The sequence below is a fragment of the Nicotiana tabacum genome, chromosome 8 (assembly GCF_000715075.1).
Source record: "Nicotiana tabacum cultivar K326 chromosome 8, ASM71507v2, whole genome shotgun sequence".
NCBI lineage: Eukaryota > Viridiplantae > Streptophyta > Magnoliopsida > Solanales > Solanaceae > Nicotiana > Nicotiana tabacum.
Window position 1 is genome coordinate 8,818,336 of NC_134087.1, and position 23,962 is coordinate 8,842,297.

Below are 23,962 nucleotides of genomic sequence, written 5' to 3' on the forward strand. Positions count from 1 at the left end.
GTTTTCCCTTAGAAAAATTCATAAATAGTTAGACTTATAAGTGGTCATTCAAAAATAGCCGCAGTTTCAAAAGTAATCGAAATTTAACCATTTTTCATTTAAAGATAAATCTAAACGAAAACACTACACAAAATCCGAAAAAATACTCCAGTATAATAAACTTCATCTCCAATCTCCAGTATAATATATATATTGGAGTTCCAGCATAAGTATATTGGAACTCCAGTATATATATATACACACACTAGAGTTCCAGTATAATATACCGGTTCAGCATAATATACTGAAACTTTCCGTGTGTTGGAGTTCCAACATAATATGCTGGAAGTTCATACACAGGTGTACTGATCTCCAGTATATTATGCTGGAATTTTCCGTGTTACAGCAAAATAGAGATTATTTTTCAATGACTTTGCAAATGCTGACTATTTTTGAATGACCAGTCCAAAAATTGACTAGCCCGTGCTATTTTTACTAAGAAAACTATATTATCTTAGCAAGGCCAACATATATATGTATCCTAAAAACTTTACAAAATATCAGTATGGAACACAATTTCATCTTCTTCGTCACTTGAACGTTCACTCACACTTTGAAAATCGCTAAAATAACTTAAATTCGAACTTCTTGCCCACCAAATTAATGTCAGACGTTGCGCAATGGTAGCATTCGCCTAATCCTATAGAAAGTTAAATTTTATATAGGTCAATTACATCTCGTTTGGATGGTTGTCTATGTCGTTTCATAATATATCGTATTATATTTATGATACTGCATTTTGTGTTGTATTGTTTGATGAATATGACATTTGGGTAGCTTGTATTGTTTGTTGTTATTTCATGATGTTACGCACCAACAATATGAAGAATATACTTACAATATTACTAAGAAAAAATAGGATGCAAAGTAGAAATATTATACAAAAAGTAGAACAAAGGATAAAATATAATTATAAGGAAAGGCAAGACGAGAGAAAAAATTAAGGTAACGACGCCACCACACCAAATCCGTCGTTACATAAAGTGAATCTTTTTGACGTTACGTAAAAACGAATTTAATGATACGATATAATAAAATTTAAGTAACAATTAAAATAAATATTGTATTTAAAATAACAATACGATACAATACAATAAGGTAACAACCATCCAAACAAGTTGTTAGGTTACATCATAATACTAACAAGAAGGGGATTTTACTGTTTCCCGATTTCTAAAGTCTTCATATCATATATCTGGTGGTTTCGTTTGCATTATACTTTCTGTCCAAAAGTATTGACATTTTTCGCTTCCTAAAATAAAATGGGGGTGAACTTTGATAAATAAATAAATAAATAAAAATCGTCATTTTAATGTGGGAAAAAAAACATCTTTTGTATATACTTTTCCTATAAAATTGCTCAAATTTGACATTTGATAAATAAAGTGTCAAAAAGATTGACGGAAGGAGTAATTGAGTAATGATTTTTTTTCCAATACTTATTTCACGGACAACTATCAACAATTAATCTCGAACGTAAACCAATTAAGCTCAACTAAGATTTCATTATATAAATATTCTTTTATGCTATATATTGTAACACCCACCTGTATTGGGAAAAATTGAGTTTACATATTAAAGTGGTGTAAAGATGACGTGACATGACACATAAACTGGTCAAAGAGTTATAACTGGCAAAGAGGCACGAGTTGCAACAGATACGAGCAGAGGCAAAGGAAGAGGCACGAGCGGTTATGTAAAAAACTCAGCACTCGTACTTATTTAAGTCCAAGAATTAAGGGAAATGAATCTGACACTACAAAGGAGTATAGATACAGTATTTATTGAGCCTTAAATACTAAAAACGTTAGAGAATCTGTACCAAATGCAATGATTATGTAACATAGCATTTAATGTATTTAATTGACCATAATGGCCTTATTATGACAAAGGCAAAACGCATATCCCCAAAATAGCTATAAAAGGGAGAGAGTGAGTCAATTGCAAGACACACAAAATATTATCTGAATATATCGATTTACTTGTTTTTCTTCTGATTATATTGCTAGCCAAATTACTTTATTTCATATAGACTTTTGATTATCAGTAACCCGAGTTCTTTTAAATTAAAGCTTTAACCGAAATCTCATTTTTTGGTTAATCAAATTGGTTCGGTTACCGGAAATCTGACAATCTACCCTTTTTGAGCTTAACTTTCCTTGTTGCATCAACCATGTCGAACAACAATGACAACATTCAAGGAAACCAACAACTTCAGGGAAATCCACAGGGTAATCAAACCCCGGTCTCTTCTCCACGAGGCTCTCCTCGGCAGTCTCGTGAAGGCTCTCCTGATGGATTTCATACTAATGGAAACACTCAGTTTGAAAATGTTGAAGCTATCGTTGAAGCTTTGCAGAAACTAATTGTTGCACAGGTCAGTAAAGCTCTTGAGGCTTTTGCTAGCCAGTTACCTGCTGCACTACCCACACCCACTCCAAACAGCAACACTTTGGAGAACCCTCGTTCCGGGCTTGTCAACTCAGGTGGCGGTGGAACCCCCAGCGAATCACAGAAGGGAGAACCACGTAACTTAGTCAATTCTGATTTACAAAATTTAGTACTAACATTGCAGAAACAGCTCAAGGAGCAAAGTGACCGCATAAAGCAAATACCTGGGGCGCCGCCCGTAATCAAAGGGATAGATATGGATAAATACTCGCAACAACCCTAGAAGCCAAGTGTTGCTCCCCTCCTGATTCCAAAGAAATTAAAAATGCCTGATATTCTAAAATACGATGGAACAAGATACACACGAGACCACGTGACTGCATTCACAATAGGCGTAAAAGGCAACGACTTGACCAAGCAGGAGATTGAATCAGTATTAGTCAAAAAATTCTGTGAAACACTCACCAAGGGTGCATTAACGTGGTATTCCCTTTTACCCGAAAATTTTATAAATTCTTTTGCTGAGCTTGCAGATTCTTTCATCAAAGCACACTCGGGAGCTCAAAAAGTCGAAAAAGAATGAAAGATATTTTTGAGATCAAGCAAGCGAACTCAGAATTGCTTAGGGAGTTTGTGGACAGATTCCAATGTGAAAGAATGACATTACCACGTGTACCTGATAATTGGGCAGTTATAGCTTTCACAAGTAATTTGAATGAAAAGAGTTCAGAAGCTACGAGGCGACTCAAGGAAAGTCTTCGTGAATTCCCAGCTACAACATGGATGACGTTTACAACAGGTATAGCACGAAGCTAAGGATAGAAGAAGATATTATTCCACGATCCCAAAAAGAAGAAAAAGTAAGTTCGAGACGGGCGGAAACCAAAAAGAGGTCCAGGTAAAAATAGGTACGAGCCATACATGGGACCTGCGGGAAAAATTCACGGTCAAAACAGGACAATCAAAGGTATGATCACAGATCAAGGAATAGAGAGTCAGGCTCTTCATCAAGATTTAGGAATGACTGAAACACTCATGAGTCACGGGATGATGATAGAAATTTGTAGGAGAGATTTGGTAGTTACAATTTCAATGTGAGCACTTCCGAGCTCGTAGCTGTTTTGAGAAGCATGGGTGACAAGGTACGGTGGCCAAAAGAGATAAGATCGAATCCAAACAGGTGCAACCCTGATCATTGGTGTGAGTTTCATAATGATTACGGGCATAAAACAACAGACTGTAGATTTTTACAAATTGAAGTTGATCATTTATTAAAACAAGGGTATCTCACCAAGTTATTCAGTGAGAAAGGTAAGCAAGCTTACATGAAGAATAGGCAAGAACCCCCTAAACCACTTTCTCCAAAAAGGACCGTCAATGTTATAAGCGGGGCTGAAGACATCAATGACGTAACGTACACTGCAACTAATAAAATTTCCAAAGTCACAATTATCCAAGGGAAACGGGTGCGACATGTATTAGAGGAAGACAACATTACATTTGATGACACTGACGCGGATGGCGTATTATCTCCTCATAACGATGCCTTGGTAATATCTTTAATTGTACATGATACTAATGTGAAACGAGTTTTGATTGATCCAGGTAGTTCTGTGAACATTATTTTGCTAAGAGTATTACGTGAGATGCAAGCTGAGGATAATTAATACCAAAGGCGCATACTTTATCTGGATTTAACAATTCTAGTGTTGTGACGAAAGGAGAGGTAACACTCACTACATTCGCAGAAGGAGTTGTCAAAGATACAACATTTCAAGTAGTAGATATGGAGATGTCTTACAATATGATCCTTGGGAGACCATGGATCCATGAAATGAATGTCGTTCCTTCAACTTTGCATCAAGTTATTAAATTTCCATCACCGTGGGGAATATGTCAAATCTGTGGGGATCAACTTACATCCAAGAGCATCAATTCTGTAGTAGATTCAAGTACGAAAAAAGAAGAAAATAGCAATCACAGAAGACAGTTGAGGGCACCACATCACAAACCTCAACTGAACAAGGGTGGACAGATTCAAGGCCTGATACCATTCAAGAACCAGAAGAAAACGAAAATATCAAAACAACAATTGAAGAACTGGAGGCTGTGATGTTATTTGAACAATGGCCTGATAAGAAAGTCTACGTAGGGGCTAATCTAAGCCAAGGCATGAGAGGTAAGTTAATTGAATTTTTGAAAACTAACATGGACTGTTTTGCTTGGTCCCACTCTGACATAACAGGAATACCACCGGAGGTAATGACTCACAAATTGAATGAAGACCCAACGTACCCTCATGTCAAACAAAAAAAAAGCAAGGAACTTTCAAGAATCAGGTGATTCAAGAAAAGGTTCAAAAATTGCTAAAGATTGGATCTATCCGCAAGGTAAAGTATCCTAATTGGTTAGCCAATACTGTCGTAGTTCCAAAGAAGAATGGTAAGTGGTGAGTTTGTGTGGATTACACAGATCATATTAAATTTGCGTAAAATCTGAAATATGTCAGACAAGTGTGATATATGATCTTTCGAATGCTGAGTTTTAACGAGCATATCGTCTATATAAACCTCCATGGTTTTTCCCAGATGTTCTTGAAACATTTTAGTAACCAGCCTTTGATATGTTGCACCAGTATTTTTGAGACCAAAAGGCATTACTTTATAATAGTAAGTCCCCCTGTCTATTATGAATGAAGTTTTTTCCTCATCTACCAGATCCATTTTGATCTAATTGTACCCTGAATATGCATCTAAAAAACTTAATAGTTCATGCCTTGCAGTAGCATCAATTAGCTGATCTATATGTGGTAATGGAAAAGAATCTTTAGGACAAGATTTATTTTAAATCCGGAGAAATATGCATTTGGTGTCGCGTCAGGTAAGTTTTTGGGTTTTCTTATTTCTAACCGTGGTATTTAAGTGAATCCCACACAGATTAAGGCCATTGAAGAAATTCCTGATATTCTTTCAAGCAAAAAAGAAGTGCAGAGGTTGACAGGAAGAATTGCAGCCTTGGGAAGATTCATTTCTAAATCATCAGAAATGTGTTTTAAATTCTTTTCAGCTCTTAAAAAGCAAGATCACTTTGAATGGAATGAGGAATGTCAGCAGGCACTCAAAAATTTAAAGACATATTTATCAAATCCACCATTGCTCGCAAAATCAAAGGCTGGGGAAAGACTGTTCATCTACCTTGTTGTTTCAGAAGTAGCGGTAAGTGTTGTTTTAGTCCATGAGGACCAAGATAAATAATCTTCGATCTATTATGTTAGCAAATCTTTGTTAGATGCAGAAACACGGTACCCTCAGTTGGAAAAGCTTGCACTTGCATTAATCATGGCATCTAGAAAATTAAGGCCTTATTTTTAATGTCATACTATTGTTGTAGTAACTGCTTATCCGTTATGCAATATATTACATAAGCATGAATTGTTAGGTAGGTTAGCTAAGTGGGCCATAGAATTAAGTGAATATGATATCACTTACCAACCTAGAACTGCTATAAAATCTCAAGTGTTAGCTGATTTCATTGTTGATTTTAGTCAAGGGAGGCAATTAGAAGCAGAAAAAGAGTTGCAGGTGTTCAATGGAGCTAACCTAGGAACTTGGACCTTGTTTACTGATGGTTCATCTAACGTAAAGGGTGCTGGTTTGGGGATTGTTTTGGTACCACCTACGGGTGAAACTATTCGACAAGTCATAAAATGTCATTCTATAACTAATAATAAGGCAGAGTATGAAGCTGTGATTGCAGGTTTAGAACTGGCACTAGAACTCGGCATAAATCAGATTATAATCAAAAGCGATTCACAACTCGTAGTTAATCAAATGTTGGGAACTTATACGGCCAAGGAAGTAAGGATGCAACAATACTTAGCGAAGGTATGGGATTTGATAAAGCAATTTCAAACCTGGAAAGTAACACTAATACCAAGGGATGAAAATGTTGAAGCTGACGCCCTAGCTAATCTTGCATCTGCGGTAGACCTGGCAAGCAATGAAAATGCTTCAGTTATTCAGTTATTTCATTCAGTTCTCGACCTCGATAAGAATGAAGTAAATTTTAATAACTTAACTTGGGATAGAGGAACAAGATTGTTGCTTTTTTGCAATATGGTACCGTCCCTGAAGATAAGAAAAAAGCTCATGCGCTTCAAAAAAAGGCTACTCGGTATTGCTTAAAGCAAGGCAATCTTTACCGAAAAATGTTCGGTGGTCCGTTAGCAAGATGCCTCAGACCTTCTCAGAAGGAATATGTAATGAGAGAAATACACGAGGGGCATTGTGGGAATCACGCAGGAGGAAGGTCATTGGTAAGAACCTTAATTGTGGCAGGTTATTATTGGCCCAAAATGAAAAAAGATGCGGAAAGTTTCGTGGCTAAATGTGATAAATGCCAAAGGTACGGTAATAATATGCATAGGCCTGTGGAGTTACTACATCCGGTGATTGCACTGTGGCCATTTATGAAGTGGGGGATGGATATCGTGGGTCCACTACCACAAGCAAAAGGCCAGGTAAAATTTTTCCTCATAATCACTGATTATTTTACTAAATGGGTGGAGGCAGGAGCATTCAAACATGTGCGAGAAAAGAAAGTTAGAGATTTCATTTGGCATAATATCATATGCCGATTCGGTGTGCCAAAGGAAATCGTGTGTGATAATGGCCCTCAGTTTATAGGCGCTCAAATTATAGAGTTCTTTCAAAGTTGGCAAATCAAAAGGATTACATCCACACCTTATCATCCGGTGGGTAATGGGCCAGCTGAGTCAACAAACAAAGTCATTATCAACAATTTAAAGAAACATTTAGAGGAATACAAAGGTAATTGGCCAGAAGTGATACCTGGTGTTTTATGGGCATATAGCACAACAGCAAAAATAATTACATGAGAAACACCATATTCATTAGTTTATGGAGCTGAAGCTTTAATTCCAGTTGAGATAGGAGAACCGAGTACATGATTCACAGAGTCGACAGAAGAATCTAATGATGAGGGAATGCGTGTAAATCTTGATTTACTTGAAGGAAGAAGAGAAGCTGCACTAATAAGAATGGCAGCACAAAAGTAGGTCATAGAACGATACTACAACCAAAAAGCACGCCTCAGATTCTTCAAAATTGGGGACTTTGTACTCAAAAAGGATTTTCAATCTACGAAGGCAGCTAACTCGGGGAAATTAAATCCAACATAGGAAGGACCCTAAAGAATTCATGATATTGCAGGTAAAGGAGCATACGAGCTGGAAATAATGGATGGCAAGATACTTTCGTCACATTGGAATGTTGTTCATCTAAAGAGATATTATTTCTGAAGAATACTCACGGTCAGGTATCTATATTTTAAAATTAAATTTTTGAATTGTTAAAATTTTACTAACGATTTTAGATGATAGGCAAAACGCTAACCCGTACTAAATGATGAGTCACGACCTGCAAGGCACGTGAAATAAATTAAACTTCCTGGCCTAGGGTTACAATTATTCTGATAGAAATTCAAACAGGTTGAGCAGTCTTCATATATAATCATACCTCCGAGTCCAGTATGTTTTTCCTTTATAGGGAGAGGACCAAATGAGAAGAACAATCAAGTGCTTGAGGCTTCATACTTCAACGCTCAAACACTTGGAGGACTACATAATATACACGGGCATGTGTATAAGAAAGGCAAAGAAGATCAAGCCCTGAAAAGTTCACTCATTGAATGAAGTACAGAGCAAAGTCACGATCTAAGGCCAAAGAAAAACCTTACCATAGTTAGGGTAAAGGCTATGTACTGAAACGGGTTATAGATAAAAACCTTGTGTTTACTTTTCTTTTTTAAATCTGTTACAAGAAAAACAGTTATGAGAAAGTTATAGATGTAATTTAAATACGTGTAAAGTGTTATTCAAAACTAGACAAAGTTCAAATAAGAACTGTGAGCACGTGATTTTTGCCTTACGAAAACTACTCCAAAAATAAATCAAAAATAAAATAAATTTCTGTTAGTATGCAATTTGTGAATTTGCGTGGTGTTTGTTAAATATTTGTTTTATGTCCGTAAATATTTACGTTGTCATAATAAAATAAAAAATAAAATAAAATACATGTTGCATGCATATCTAGGATTTAATTATGCATTAATTCAAAATAAAAACACAAAAATATGCATTTTTTGTTCTATTTTAAATATTCCACTGTGTGATTAATGTTTTGTCTGTATGTTGAACAGTTGTTATAAAGTGATTAATATTGTCTAGAAGTTAAAATTATTTTTATAATTAAAATTAGAAATTTAAATTAGAAAAATGAAATAATTGAAAAAAGAGATAAAAATCGGACCTAGATTTAAATCCAGGCCCAAATCAAATCACCCCCCCCCCTACAGCCCAATCTAGGCAGCCCAGGTCCGGTCCAAACCAGACGAGCCAAAACGACAGCGTTTGGTCGTAGCTTTTCAGGAACCGTTGGATCAAATCCAACCAACGGTTAAGATCTCACCCCCTTACCCGTAACCCGTAACCCGACCCATTGGCCCGATTCAGCCCGACCCCAACGTTAAACCAAACGACGTCGTTTGGTTAAGTGAGATGATCCTGACCGTGAATCTTACTTGATCGGACGGTCAAGATTGATCCACCCTTCCCCTATATAAAGTCCAGACCCCTACCCCGGCCCCCTAACTAAACACCCCCCTTCCTTACTATTCATCATCGTCCCCAAACCCCCACTCCTAACCCTAGCCGCCCTAGAATTCCACCGCCTGAAACCCGGCGGCATCAACGCCGCCGGTCACCAAAATAAATAACACCCTAGAACCCCCTGAACATCCTCTACACCGATCTGACCTTAGTTTCCTTCAAATCAGACCCCAACTCTTCGAATATTAAATCGAAGGTGGGTCTGAAAACTTAAACCTTTCCAATGGCTCTCAAATTAACACCACAGCTTCTCCTAAATTACCCTCATCACGGATCTGTTAGTTGCATGGTTCGAATCATACTGGAACTACTCGAATCTTCATTTGAAGATTCGAGTACAACTTGACCTTATCCCAACCTACTTCAAACTCACACCAGTTACCCCCCTGACCTCCCTCGTGCCTAGAACATCTTTGGTTTCCCTCGAATCTAACCAGAAATGAGTAAATCCCAAATCGAACCTTCAGGCACCCTAGAAATACCAAACTTCTGGATTTTGTCAAAATTGATTGAAGATTGAGGTTTAATCGACCTTAGTCGAAGTATTTTCAGTGGAAAATACTTCGACTAAGGTCTGTTTGATTTCAAACAAAGTCCGAATCCAAGTTGAGTCCGAGTCAAAATAAAATTGAAGGATTTAAAGGTATTTTTCTACATGTATTCTTGTTTGTTTAATAACCTGTTAATTCTTCATGTTTTTATTTTTTATTAATTCTGTCATCTTTGTCTCATGCCCGTATGATTAGTCAAATAAATGAATTGTTTCTGTTGATTTTGTTTGTTTACAATGTGTGTAATCGACTCGACTAAGTTCGTCGATTAGTTATATCATAAATCCTGCTTCGGAAAATGTTGACTGAAATAACCTGTTTTGGATGGATTATTTTGCTATAATCAGTTAATTAGTTATTGTTAATCAGTTGGTTCTTGTTTAATAAATCCATCAAATGGACGTTATATGTGTGTTGTTTTCTGAACATTAAGTTCAGGACATTGTCAATATATTGACAATGCCCCTGTTTGTTTGATCTTAGTTCAAAAGCTGAGTTCAGTTGAATTATTAGGCTGAATTCAGTATAATGTTGTTATGATGTTATTTCTGAATTCAAGTTCACAAAGGTTGGGTAAATACAATTGTATTAGGAGGTTAATCATTAGGAATTGGTTGTTAGCTGCTAGACAAGTTTTAATTCAGATAACTTGTTAAAATCTAAGACAGTAATACTAGTAGAAAACAGTAGGTCAGGGACATTTCTGGGATAGAACAATGAGGATAATATGTTAATAGCAATGTGCTGAAAGTGGAAGTTAATGGCTATAATTTAAGATACTAATGGGGAACAAGGGATAATGGGCTGCTGAAAAACAGGATAAATAGCACTCAATAGGATTTAAAGTATTCAAAAGTAGTTTTAATGGAACTTTTCTGATTTTAAAAAAAAAAGAGAAAGGGTCCAGGCAGCACTAAAAGAAAGGGGGCAGACCTATATAAATACAGAATCTGATGGGCAGTTTTAGAAGAGAGTTTTTTAGAGAGCTTGGAAGAAAGAAAAACAGAAAAAAAAAGAGCTTTCAGACAGAAAAATTAGAAAGGAAGAAGAGAGAAAAAATTTGATTTGAAAAGGAAAGGGTCAGATTTTGAATATAGATTTGGAAGAAAGATTGAAATCAGATTTTGAGAGGGAGATCTTATCAGTTTTCATAGAAAGAAAGAAAAACTGAAGCATAAAAGTAGAATTCTGTCTCAGAAGTCAGGATTGAAGTTGATTCTGTGTTTTAAAATTGAAATTTTTTCAGTCTGTTTTGTTCTAAGTCTCAGAATCAGAAATATTATTCTTTTCATTAAATCTGTCCGGATTTGTTCAATATCATTGTTCAGTTAAAAATCTGAAACTTCCTAAAAGTACTGTCACTGTGCATCTGGGTTCTTCGGGTCTTATTATTGCTCAAACCTGTGGAAAGACTGCTATTCCGTTGATTTTGTTACTGCTGCTACTGCTGAAATTTACTCCTTCTACCTTCATTTTCAGGTACATATCCTTTTAAATTCTATGTTGGAAAGAGATTCAGCATGACAGATAAATGAAGCTTGAATTGTAATAATGTCTGTTATTCATTTGAGCTCTTTAATTAAAAATTCAGTTTTGTTTCTTGATCAAATAAGTAATATATGTTGATAGGATGACTGTAAGTTAAATGTCCTTTATTGAAGACTGTATAAGTGTTGTAATAAGGTTAATTTTCTAAATTTTCATTAAAGTATAGTTACGATTGAATTGTTAAGATAGGGAATATGGCAGGAAGTTGGCTATTAGTTAAGTCCTATGACATTGTTAGTCAGGTATAGAATATTCTGAAATATCAAGAAAATGCATGGTTAGTGTAATTCGATTGTTTGGTTGTGGATTAAGGTCAGATGTTGTTAGTTGAATAAAGAGTAGTATAAAAATGTCAAAAACCATATTGCTAGTTTATTCTAATACCTGATTTAGTTATGGATTGAATGGTGTGAGTTATACGTTCATATATGGCGTGATAACAGGTATATATATAACCATTAAGGGATGATGAATTGATGTATCTCATTATGATGTTAAGAATATTATAAATGTTTAAGCGTACAACTATGTTGTATGTAATACAATTCGAATTGAATCAATTTGCATAATAACTCTATTCTCATCAATTTGATCATTTATCGTTATAAATAAGTGGAGTAATTATAATTCTGGATCAAAAACAAGCGTGTGAGAATGAGATGATATGTATAAGAACAAATCACAACACTTTATATCAATGGTAAATAAAAGTAGAATTTGCATTAATTAAAATAAAATAAAATAAAAAATTGTTCAAAAATACTTCTTCCCTTCATAAATTATTTTTGTGAGTTTCATATGGCATTCATCCTTTGGTATATGTATATGTTATATTTGTGAAGGATAGTATTAATCATGTTCTTATTTTACTTTGAATTTGAATAGTCTTGGGATGAACATAATTAATACTCGGAAATTATAGTCAACGGGCAATATTTAATAAATTGTGAATTTTTTTAAAAGAATTTAAAGACATCCCTTGAATATGAATTTCTCGGTATTTTTATATAAAATGTGTAGATACAACAAACAATTTGTGGAAAATTCATAATACCATTAAGAATATTTGGTGTGATTAGGGATACGTTCGCGTAATCTGATTATACCAATAAAAACAATTCGAATTATGCGTACGCGCAATTTCGAATGAATATTTAATATAAGGGATTTCTTCGAGGACGTTAAATTAATTTCATAAAAACCCGAGATGTGCGGTTCACTATTTAAGAAAAACAAATATTCTTGATTCGACACAATTTCGAAAAAATGATTGCTTAATAAATATATTATCAAAAGTTATTGTGTACACGTACGCGTGACACAATTCCGCATTTTTAAATTTATAACACGAATATACGTACGCGTAATTCGATTCAAAGAAGGGTCCTTAATCACAATAAGTAAAAGCGGTAGAAAAATCACGTAACAAAATGTATTTAATAAAATCAAGATAATTAAGCCAATAATAAAAACAGTTAAGCGACCGTGCTAGAACCACGGAATTCGGAAATGCCTAACACCTTCTTCCGGATTAACAGAATTCCTTACTCAGGATTTCTGGTTCGCAGAATAATAAACAGAGTCATATTCTCCTCGATTCAGGGATTAAAATTGGTGACTTGGGACGCCTTAAAATTCCCAGGTGGCGACTCTGAAATAATTAAATAAATCCCGTTTCGACTGTCCTTCAATTGAAGAAAACTCCCCACGCGCCCCGCGAGCGCGGTAAAAAGGAGGTGCGACAAGAACTTGTCAAAGTTATTTCAAAGAAACATGTGTATTCCTATTTCTTTTATCGTATGTTAACACCATTATGAAGTTGAGACGTCTTCTTCATTAAGTGTCGAATATAAAAGGGTCCTCTTTATAAATTCATGATTAATGTAAATATTCATGAAGTTAATAGAAGCATTTTTAAAGAATAAAAATGCAAATTATTCTATAAGTCCTTAGAAATAAAGGCAAGAATAAATGGAAGTTCAAGATAGTAACGAGAAAACTTCTTAATATTAAAAAGCTTAAGACTAAGTACGAACTTAGTCATAAACTATGAATTGTTTATACAAATTGCCTCATGAAAGGTCCGGGGACTTGAATTTCCAAAACAAACCCTTAGATGAGACCAAGGGTTTTACCACAATGTTTCCAAAAACAAAAAAAAAACACAAAGAAATTCAAATGACTTAAACTTATCACTAAAAAGATGTATGAACTAAAGTAGGTGCATCAACAGCAGCGGGCTCAACTGGGCTTGAAGGAGTTGGGATACCCATATCAACTTCAACATTCATGGAAGCTTCGGTCACGAGAGAAGGAAAATCTTGAGTTTGCTGAGCTTTCTCAATAGTTTCATTGATTTTAGCTAACTCAGATTCCAAGTTAAAACTCTCTTGGCTAGCTTCAACTAGGGTATCACGGCGAGAATTCAAAAACACCCAACTCACTTCAACGACAGATTTATCCTCAAGGATTTCATAATCCATTTCCCAGTCAACAATTTCATTCTTTAATTTCTCATTTTCAGCTAAGGCAGAAGTGTAAGAAGCTTGAAGAGAGGCATGGGAACTTTTCAAGGCACAAATATTATCAGAAGAAGCTCAGAGGTCTTCTTGTGCTTGAGTCAAATTCTGCACGAGCTCTCCAACATAAGCCTCTTTCTTACCCCAAGAGAGCCTTTAACTCTCTAATCTCTTCACTTGCCTTGGACAGCTGCTCGGAGGAAGAGGTTTCAAGACGAGCCTTTTCTTTATTCGCCGCTTGACTTGAGGAAGCCTTTTCAACTGCCAACTTTGAAGTCAAGGCCCATACCTGTTGCTCTAAGGTACTCTTACTTTCTTCTAAGTACTCCACATCAATCTAAAGCCTTTCATACTGTTCTTTCCAATTGCACGCCTCTAATTGAGAATCATGTACTAATTGCTCTGAGAGGGCAACCCTTTTCATCATCTCCGTGCCGATAAGATTGTCCTATAAAAAAAAGGAAGGGAAATGAGAATCTCAAAGATAGGAAAATTTTAAAGCACATCAAAGGAAAAAAGATAAGGGGATACCTTTAAAGAAGCGTGCACAATATCATTCATCAAAGTCAAGGGGCTATGGCTCTCTAGATTGGCTCTTTCAATTGGTCCGATTAAGGGCTTTAGCCATACATCTGCTTGACCTGATTTCCTTAAGAGATTGCCCTCAGTAGGGACTTCAATGATCACTTGTCTCATAGCACCACTCCTACTTGAGGATCCAACTTCAGCGCAATGAATGATTAGGGGAGGAATTGTTAAAGGAGGAACAGTGGAAGCAGGGACAGTGGAAGTAGTAAAGACAGTCTGGGGAGGAAAGGAAACAACCAAGATCGGCAAAGAACAAGTCATAGATACAGGTGTAGAAAAAGAAGCCAGAGATGCTTCATCCAAAACTGGGCCAAAGCCTTTGCCACCAAACCCGATGATAAAAAGTTGCTCAACAGAGTCATGAGCAGCAGCGGGAGCAACATCATCTTTAAGAATCACTACCGGGGCTTCAATAGACTTGGTAAGGGGAATAGAACATCGGGGGGATGCTCCTTCTTCATCATCAGAAATGATGCATCTTCGACCCCGTGGCCTTGTTATAAAAGAGCCCCCGTCTTCCTCTTCTTCAGAGCCTTGGTCATTAACGGCTTTTCTTTTCGATGAAGAACCCAAGATTATTTCTTGGGCCCTTTCCAAAGAGATACGAGAAGTCGTGACCGCCTTGGCAGTAACTCCTCGAATAGCAAATCCTGATAGAAAGAAGGATTGAAATTAGTTCAAAGAAATAAAAAATATATGTAAGATAAAAGCTCTTACCATGAGTTTTTACTTTCCAACCAAATCATTGGGAAATGGTCTTCCAAGATCTACCATCCATTGGGGCAATCTTCAATAGCTTGTCTACCCAATCACGGAAATTGGAAACATTTTCTACAACTCCCATGGTTGCTGAAAAAGAAAGGCAAAATCAGAAAAATCAACAAAATTGAAGAAAAAGGTACTAGAAAGTTAGAAGACTCACGTGCAAAATTCTACTTCTTAAGGAAGGGAACATTCTCATCACCCACAAAACCAACAGTGGGGGCAGCAACAAACCTGGCATATCAGCCACGGTCTTTGTCATCTTCAGGGCTAACTAGAACTCTTTTGCTCCTGGCTACTAGTGTAAAAACACCATTGCGAAAGAGTCTAGGGGAGTAAAGGTGAATCAGATGCGCGAAAGTAAAAGGCACACTGGTTGTGTTGGTCAAATGCCTCAAACAGGCAATAACCCTCCATATTATTGGGCCAATTTGACCTAAGCAAACATCAAAAAAATGGTAGAACTCGAGAATAACAGGATCAATAGCAGGTTTGAATCCTAAAGTGAAATGGTACATATAGACAAATGAAAATCCAGTTAAGTAGGAGGTAATTTTTTTATTTGGATTGGGAATAATGATAGAAAAGTCATGATTGCAGTGGCAGTCTCTACGAACTAAAGAAATCAAACTTTCAGTAATTTGAGTGGGATAGATATCGGCGTGATCTAAAGAAGATACTTGATTTCTAAGAGATTCTCTGTCGTTATAGAAAGATAGTTCCATGGGAACTATCTCCTCTACTAGGGGTTCACGAAGAGGTTCAGAAGATTCCTTACCTCTAGAAGAAGATCTGTGTGAAAGAGAACCTATAGTTCTAGAAGAAGGGCCAGAACTAGGCGAAGAAAGGGAAGAATCACGCAAGGATGAAGATCCTAAATTACGAAGCCTACCTCCTCTTTTTCTTCTACTAGGGACATCAGGGAAGTTATCAACTATGGGGACCTTCTAGGATTAGGGTTTAATGAAGACATGATGATATGATGAAGAAGCAAAAAGAGATTTGAGAAAATTGGACGTTCAGAAAACTTGATGTGGTAAAGATAAAGAAGGAAGTTATATTTATACTGATAAGCAACCGCCAAAGGAAAAGGTACAATGATGGAAGGACCATAATAATGATAACTGACGCTTCGTGAATAGTGAAGCCGTGAAAAACCTTAAAAAGAGCTGTAAAACAGCAGAACTAATGAAAAAATGACACGTGTGAAAAGTATTAAATGGAAGTGACAATTAAAGCATCGATTCTGTCATAGCATTAATGGTGACAAAAATCCTCATTTTTAATGAAATCCACTTCCCAAATATTCAATCGATGAATAAATGGCAAGTGGGGGGACTATCTGTATTGGGAAAAATTGAGTTTACATATTAAAGTGGTGTAAAGATGACGACATGACACATAGACTGGTCAAAGAGTTACAACTGGCAAAGAGGCACGAGTTGCAACAGATACGAGTAAAGGCAAAGGAAGAGGCACGAGCGGTTATGTAAAAGACTCAGCGCTCGTACTTATTTAAGTCCAAGAATTAAGGCGAATGAATCTGACACTACATGGGAGTATAGATACAGTATTTTTGAGCCTTAAATACTAAAAACGTTAGAGAATCTGTATCAAATGCAATGATTATGTAACGTAGCATTTAATGTATTTAATTGTCCATAATGGCCTTATTATGACAAAGCAAAACGCATATCCCAAAATAGCTATAAAAGGGGGAGAGTGGGTCAATTGTAAGACACACAAAATATTATCTGAATATACCGATTTACTTGTTTTTCTTCTGATTATATTGCTAGCCAAATTACTTTCTTTCATATATACTTTTAATTATCAGTAACCCGAATTCTTCTAAATTAAAGTTTTGACCGAAATCTCATTTTTTGGTTAATCACTACCTTAGACCAGAGAGGAGAAAACATTCGAAAAGAAAAACGCTGGAAAATAAATTCTCAATTAATCGCTCAATGAAGATTTTCTTCCTCTTCTTATATTAATTTTCCCGAGAAAGTACATAGACGTAGGAATACAGAATGACATAGGTTAATAAGCAGTCGAGCTCGCACTTTTTAAGCATGGGAATAAAAAAGAAGTCGATAAGATAAAATGTACAACCCAAACTAGTTAGATACACTGGATTTATGAACTGTGACACGTTTAATTATTTATTTTCTAATCTGCATGCCGAACATACTCATACATCACCACAACCACAACAACAACAACAATAACAAATTCAGTGTAATTTCACAAATGGAATCTGAGATGGTAGTTTGTATGCAAATCTTATCCTTACCTTTAAGAAAGCAGAAAGACTGTTTTCAGTAGATCCTCTGCTCAAGAACTCATACACGACTAGAAACTTTTTTTTGTTATTTTCTAGGAAAATAGTATTACTATAAGTAATTCCGATGAAGAACGTGTCAAACACCACCACCATCACCACCACCACCAACAACAACAACAAAACTCTGTGTAATTTCATAAGTGGGCTATTGAGAGGGTAGTGTGTATGCAGCCGTTATCCCTATCTTAAGAAGGTAGAGTAGTTATTTCCGATAGACTCTCGACTCAAGAAAAGAAAAAAAAGAAGAAGAACATGCAATGTCAAACACCACAATAGGTTTTGAGAGCAGACTCCAGCCTTCTATTTTCCTCTTTGCTAAAGAAATGAAGATAATCAAGATGGTTGAATGACTTGAACTTTAAGGGGTGCTCTTCATCAACAAGCTCTTCTGGTGTTTCAACCATTACTGTATCTTCCATGAAAGAAAATTGGGCAATGGAATATCTTTCTCCCTTCCCTTCCATCATCACTCTATGATGTGGAGATTTTATCCTGTTATTGCTCCATGCCTAGTCCAAGCAAATATAAAATATATCAAAAATCTGTACACAATACCTGACTCGATTCACTATTTACTTTTTCAAATTGGTATACATAAATTATACATAGTTATACACATATTATATATGGATAATATATATATTATACATCTGTCAGCTAGAGGCAGAGCTAGCCTATTAGGTGCGGGTTCGAGCGAACCCAGTCACTTTTGCTTTAAACACTATATTTGTATAGAAAATTCATTAAATATATAAATATTTAATTACGAAACCAGTAATTAAAACGAGTTATGAGTTCCGTAATAATTTCAGAACCCATAAACTTTAAATATTACTGCCTCTGTTACTGTCTGTCGGCTATTTTTAGTATAAGCGATTGAACCGACGATTTAAGGGAAAATATTTATTGCGCCTGGTGGCTGGAGAGCCGGTTTGGACGTAAGAATATTTTTTTTAAAAATTCATTTTTTTCCTAAATCAGTATTTAGCCAAAAAAAAAATTCAATTTTTATTTGAAGATGAATCTTGGAATTTTTAAAAAAATTTAAAATCTTCAAAAAACTTTTTTCAAAATTTTCACTCAGATCGCTCACAAAACTTCAAAAACAACCTAAAATTATATTCATATTCAAACACAACTCTAATTTTCAAATATCATTTTCACTTTTAAAAAAGAAATTCACTTTTTTTTTAATTTTACAATTCTTATATCCAAACGCCCAATAAATTATCAATACATGCGAATTTATTCATTGAGTTTGAGTATATACACCGAGAGTGTAAAAGAATTTTAATCTTGCACTATCAGTAGGTCATTTAAGAGGAAACTATATATATCAAACCATAATAAGTGAAATCAGTAACCTGAAAAAATAAAACGAGCAATATAATCTGCTGTAATATGTTAAATTGTAGTGTACCATGATTGCGTCGCCAGCCATGACCACAATGGAGGAAGGGGAAAGCTCAACTCCAAACCACTGACCATCTTTCCCTTTGATCTCCAAACCATTAACTTGATTCTGATGAATTGTAGACATGAAGCTCTTGTCTGTATGAGCAACAAATCCAAGTTTTGGTTCTTGTACTTGGGCTTCTTTATATTTCATAACCCTAGCAAGATAATTCACTGATTTGATGTGAGATTCATAGTATTTTTCTACACCATAGCTCTCAAATACCATTCTCACCACCATTTCTTCTACTTCTGCTGCTGCTTTCGAGTATGCTAGCAAAGCTTCACTAACAATATTAAGATGAGAAAAATAAATGAAAAAAGAAATATCAATTAGTGCGTTCAGAATCAATTAACTATATATCAATTCCAAACTAGTTAGAATTAGCAAAATCGAAATGACGTGATTAAATATTACTCCGGAGTTTGGAGAAGATATTTTTGTGACTATAAAATCATGTCATGAGGGTGTGTTTGGTATGAACTAAAACATTTTCCAGAAAATATTTTTCATGTTTTAAATTTTTCTATATTTGGTTGGCTTAAGTATTCCGGAAAAGATTATTTTTCTCTAATTCGAGAAAAATGACTATCCTACCAAGAGGAGGAAAAATATTTTCCAAAATACTTTTTTAATTTTCCCCATCCTATTCCTTACCCACCACCCTCACAAATCCCTACCCCCACCACCCCGGCCCTAGACCCCGAACTACCATCATCCCCTGCCCTTACTCATTTTGTCTCCCATAGTGTTTGTTTAAATTATATATTTTTTTAAAAAAAAAAAAAGATTCTGCTACCTAACCAAAAGCACCAGAAAATAAGTACGAAAATCACTTATTTTCCAAGAAAATATTTTTCTTCATACCAAACACACCTTAAAAGTAAAATGAGAAGTGTAATTAAAGTTAAACTTTTTTTTAACTAATTAAAAAGAGTATTATTTTTCTGGACAGACTAAAAAGAAGTATATGTCACATATATAAAATGGGATAGAGAGAGTACCTGAAACAATTGTTTCCATTAGGCCACATGAAATTGGAGAAATTTTGGATTCCTTCAATTGTATTAGCATTATCAATGCCCATACTCTCATAGAGAGGAATAAATGGGATTTGGCCAACATAACCATACAAAGGTTTGGTAGATTTATTCTGGATTTTTGTCTGAGTGGGAAGATTAAATAACTCCTCTAGTGCTTGAAAAACTTCATTATGTATCTTTAATGAAATTTTATCATACAATGCTACAAAACAACCATACTCTTCAAGAGCACAAACAACTTCTTTACATACCTTGAACCATGAATTTGTGCCTGGTTCTAAATTCTCTTTTGTGAAATCAATTATGGGAAGTTTGTGGAAAACAGTTAGAGAATCCATGGATTTTAATACTATAGTTTGTCTCTTTAATTTCCTGAAATTGCTGCGACACTATTGTGAGAAACAACGACCTTAATTTAACCTCTATTATATAATGTTATTAATGGTCTTAAAGAAATGGGATGATAATATTGGTTTGTCACAGCATGCAAGTGTTATTCTTGGAGGCTAGTGGCATGGATTATTCTTTTTATTTATCTTCAGGACCATAAGTACGGGGCAAGATATTTTATTTTTTATTTTTAACAAAAAGGGGTTAAGAGGGACATTATGTGGAGATTTTTAAATTTTTCCTCTATGACGAAGGTGGTGAATTCAGATTCATTTAAGGACAAATTTCCAGTGGTAAGCAGCCAGTCTTGATATTATTTTCTTCTATTATTATTATGCATGAAATTGGAGAAGCCACCATTGCATGGTTCAAGAAAGACAAAGGAGCTCATTTTTCTTTTCTTTTCTTTTCTTTTCTTTTCCTTGTTTTTCAAAAATATGATTTCTTGTTACATTATTAGGTAGCATAGCAGCTAAAAAACGACCGGTACACGAAATATTCCGCATTCACACTTAGTATAGAGATACTAGCCGATAATATTCTAAGGCGGCAAAGATTGTAATCTGAAAAATAAAGTAAGGTATAATTCTTCGAATATACAACAACAACAAGAACAACAACAACCTAGTGGGATCCCACAAGTAAGGTCTAGGGAGGGTAATGTGTGCGCATACCTTACCCTATCCTGGGGATAGAGAGGCTGTTTTGAAAGACCCTCGACTCAAGAGGAAGAATAAAAACAGGTAAATATCTATGTCATGGACTGCTTTCCAGACACGCCCCATGACCCCTTGGTCGTGCCCCATGGCAGCCTAGCAAGCCTCACAATGCCTAGCGCCATGGTCGGCCCCGTGGTCTTGGCTGCGCCAAGTGACAAGCGCGCATGCGCCTCTGTCGCCCCACCGATGCCTCTCGCCAGCGCCCAAGGGCTGGCCAATGACAACAGCGTCGCGCGCCCTGACAATGCCGCGCGCGCAGATCCTGATGCCTCGCCAGCGCCCAGCTGCAGGCCCATTCCAGCAGCGCCTCGCGCACAGACCCTGATGCCAAGCACCAGCGCCCAGCCTCAGGCCAACACAGCAAGTGTCGCGCGCGCCCACAACAACGCGCGCGCAGACCCTGACCCGCAAGACAAAGTTGCTGCCATCGGACTTAGTTCTACCTTGTAATAATCTAAGTCCTTTTCATTGTAATCATAGGCTAGTTTACACCATTTTCATTTCAGTGTGCTTCTACAGCTTTATTAGGACTAGTCATGTAATGTTGGTTTATTTTTTTTAAGCATTATTAAGGGGGACCAAACAATAAATCATTTTCAAGCAAGCATTTTTCTGGTGTCTCTCTCCCTCGACACCGCATCTTTGTAATTAGCATTTTCAGTCATCAATAAAATCATCATCATCATTCAAAACCCAATTCTCTCTCAACTTCCGCAATTGCTCATGACATTGGTTTTTCCGCACGGTACTGACAATCTAGTCTAGCGTGCGACGAAGACCTCATTGGCGGACAACAACCGCACTGACATCGGTTGCTTAGCCTTACGTTGCCCTTCCAAAGAACATCAGGAAGGCATTGCGTAACAGTTGGTATCAGAGCCTAGGCTCGACATCGGACGAGGGAACACATTTGCCATCATCACCATTTCTGACCATGGTGAATCATGGGGAGCGTCTAGCATCCCTAGAAGAGGCGGTTGACCGATTACGACCCATCGTGGATACAGTGCCTGATCAAAACAACAACCTAGTGCAAATGTTGGATGACCTAGACCGCCGAATGTGGCAGGTCGAAAATGATATTGCAAACATCAGTCGTGACTCTGACGATGACCGACAAACGACAGCCATTGAAACTGCCAATATTCATGGCAAATTTGAGGACCTCCAACAGGAGCGTGCCGACGATTTAGCCCATCAGCAACAAGAGGCAGACAGACTAACTGCCATGCAGCAAACCATAGACGACTTGACAGGCAAGCTCAATGTTGTCAATGATGCCTTACAGAGCCTACTTCGAGGAGGCGACAACCACATCAGGGGTGCAATAAACCTCACCCTCATTCCACAAAAGCTTAAGATACCGGAGCCAAAACCATACGACAGATCCCGGGATGCTAAAGAAGTGGAAAACTTCATCTTCGACATCGAACAATACTTCGATGTCATGGGCAATTTGGAAGAATCCAAAAAGGTAGCGACTGCTGCCATGTATCTTCAGGGCGATGCCAAACTTTGGTGGCGGGTCAAATACGAAGCCATCAAGGCCGGTGAAGATACTCTCCAGACATGGGATGAATAAAAAGTAGCCATACACCTGCAGTTCTTCCCCGAAAATGTGGAATACAATGCAAGGAGAAAGCTACGGGAACTCCACCACACCAGATCAGTGCGGGAGTACGTGCGCGAATTCTCTGCACTCATGCTAAACATACGTGACATGGGGGACAAAGACAAACTCTTCGCATTCATAGAAGGTTTGAAACCTCATGCCCGTATGGAACTACAGGGACAACGGGTAGACACCCTGCCCAAGGCCATTCAAGCTACAGAATGCCTTGGCGATTATCATTTGGGAACTCAGAACGACAGGCCCCAGCCGTCTGTCCGAGGGGGATTCAACGGGCACCATCCCAGCAATGGTGGCCCAAGCAAAAGTGGGGGAGATCGGAGTGCATCCAAAACTAAGACTCCTCCCTCCAACAGCAACAGTGTTGCATCCATCAACAACAATCAAGGGGAGAAAGCCTCCCTCAGAATGTCGTCATTGCGGCGGGGCACATTGGAACAATGATTGACCAAACATCAAGGTCAATGCTCATCAGACTGTCGAGGATGAGTCAGACGCATCAGACATATCTGAAGACGACCAGGTAGGCGCCTTCAATGCAATTGTTGGCTCTATCCCGCATGCCTTAGCGGGGACCAGTGCATGTCCTCCTAAGAAAACATCAGCCCCAATCACCAAGAAAGGGAAGGAAAAGATGGACGAGAGGCCTCCTAAACAAGCGCGGACCCTAATGTTCGTCGAATTGAAAGTGAACGGCAAGCCCCTTCACGCATTGATAGACACGGGTGCCACCCACAATAACTTGTCGTCAACGCAAGTAGGGCGCCTAGGTCTTGTTGTGCAAAAGAGCAAAGTCCGCGTCAAGGCTATCAACTCACCACCTCAGACATTGGGTGGAACAACTACAAATGTCCCAGTGAAACTTGGCCCATACAAAGGAAGCATCGACCTGTGCATCGCAATCATAGATGACTTCGACATCATAGTGGGTTTGGAGTTCATGAGGCAAACCAACACTATACCGGTACCATATGCCAACATGCTCCTGATGATGGGAGAAAATGGGGCCAAGCCCTGCACCATACCATGTTTTCCCATAAAGATGGCCGCTGAAAACATCTCGGCCATGCAGTTGGAGAAGGTAGTCGACAGACATGAACCCCTGGTTCCGGCTACTCTTCGCAGCAACAATCATCCATCATGTCATCGGCCTCAAAAGACTGGTGATGCTCCTCAACGTGTGAAGACTTGTCAGCCATGCCACAAGGACAAGTCGGATCACTCATCACAGACGGGACCCTTGCAGCCATTACATGTCCCTCAGAGACCATGGGAAAGTGTTTCCCTCAGA

General features: G+C 37.2%; 1 protein-coding gene across 1 annotated transcript; it reads right to left on the reverse strand.

Annotated features, from left to right (window-relative positions):
* Positions 1-17,042: 17,042 nt before the first annotated feature.
* On the reverse strand, positions 17,043-20,340 carry LOC107787472 (putative 2-oxoglutarate-dependent dioxygenase AOP1). Its single transcript, XM_016609053.2, has 3 exons — positions 19,894-20,340; positions 18,854-19,175; positions 17,043-17,942 (listed from the first exon to the last, which is right to left on the reverse strand). Exons 1-3 carry the CDS (start codon positions 20,268-20,270, stop codon positions 17,694-17,696), a joined length of 948 nt encoding a protein of 315 aa, XP_016464539.1. The 5' UTR covers positions 20,271-20,340; the 3' UTR covers positions 17,043-17,693.
* Between the last annotated feature and the right edge of the window lie 3,622 nt (positions 20,341-23,962).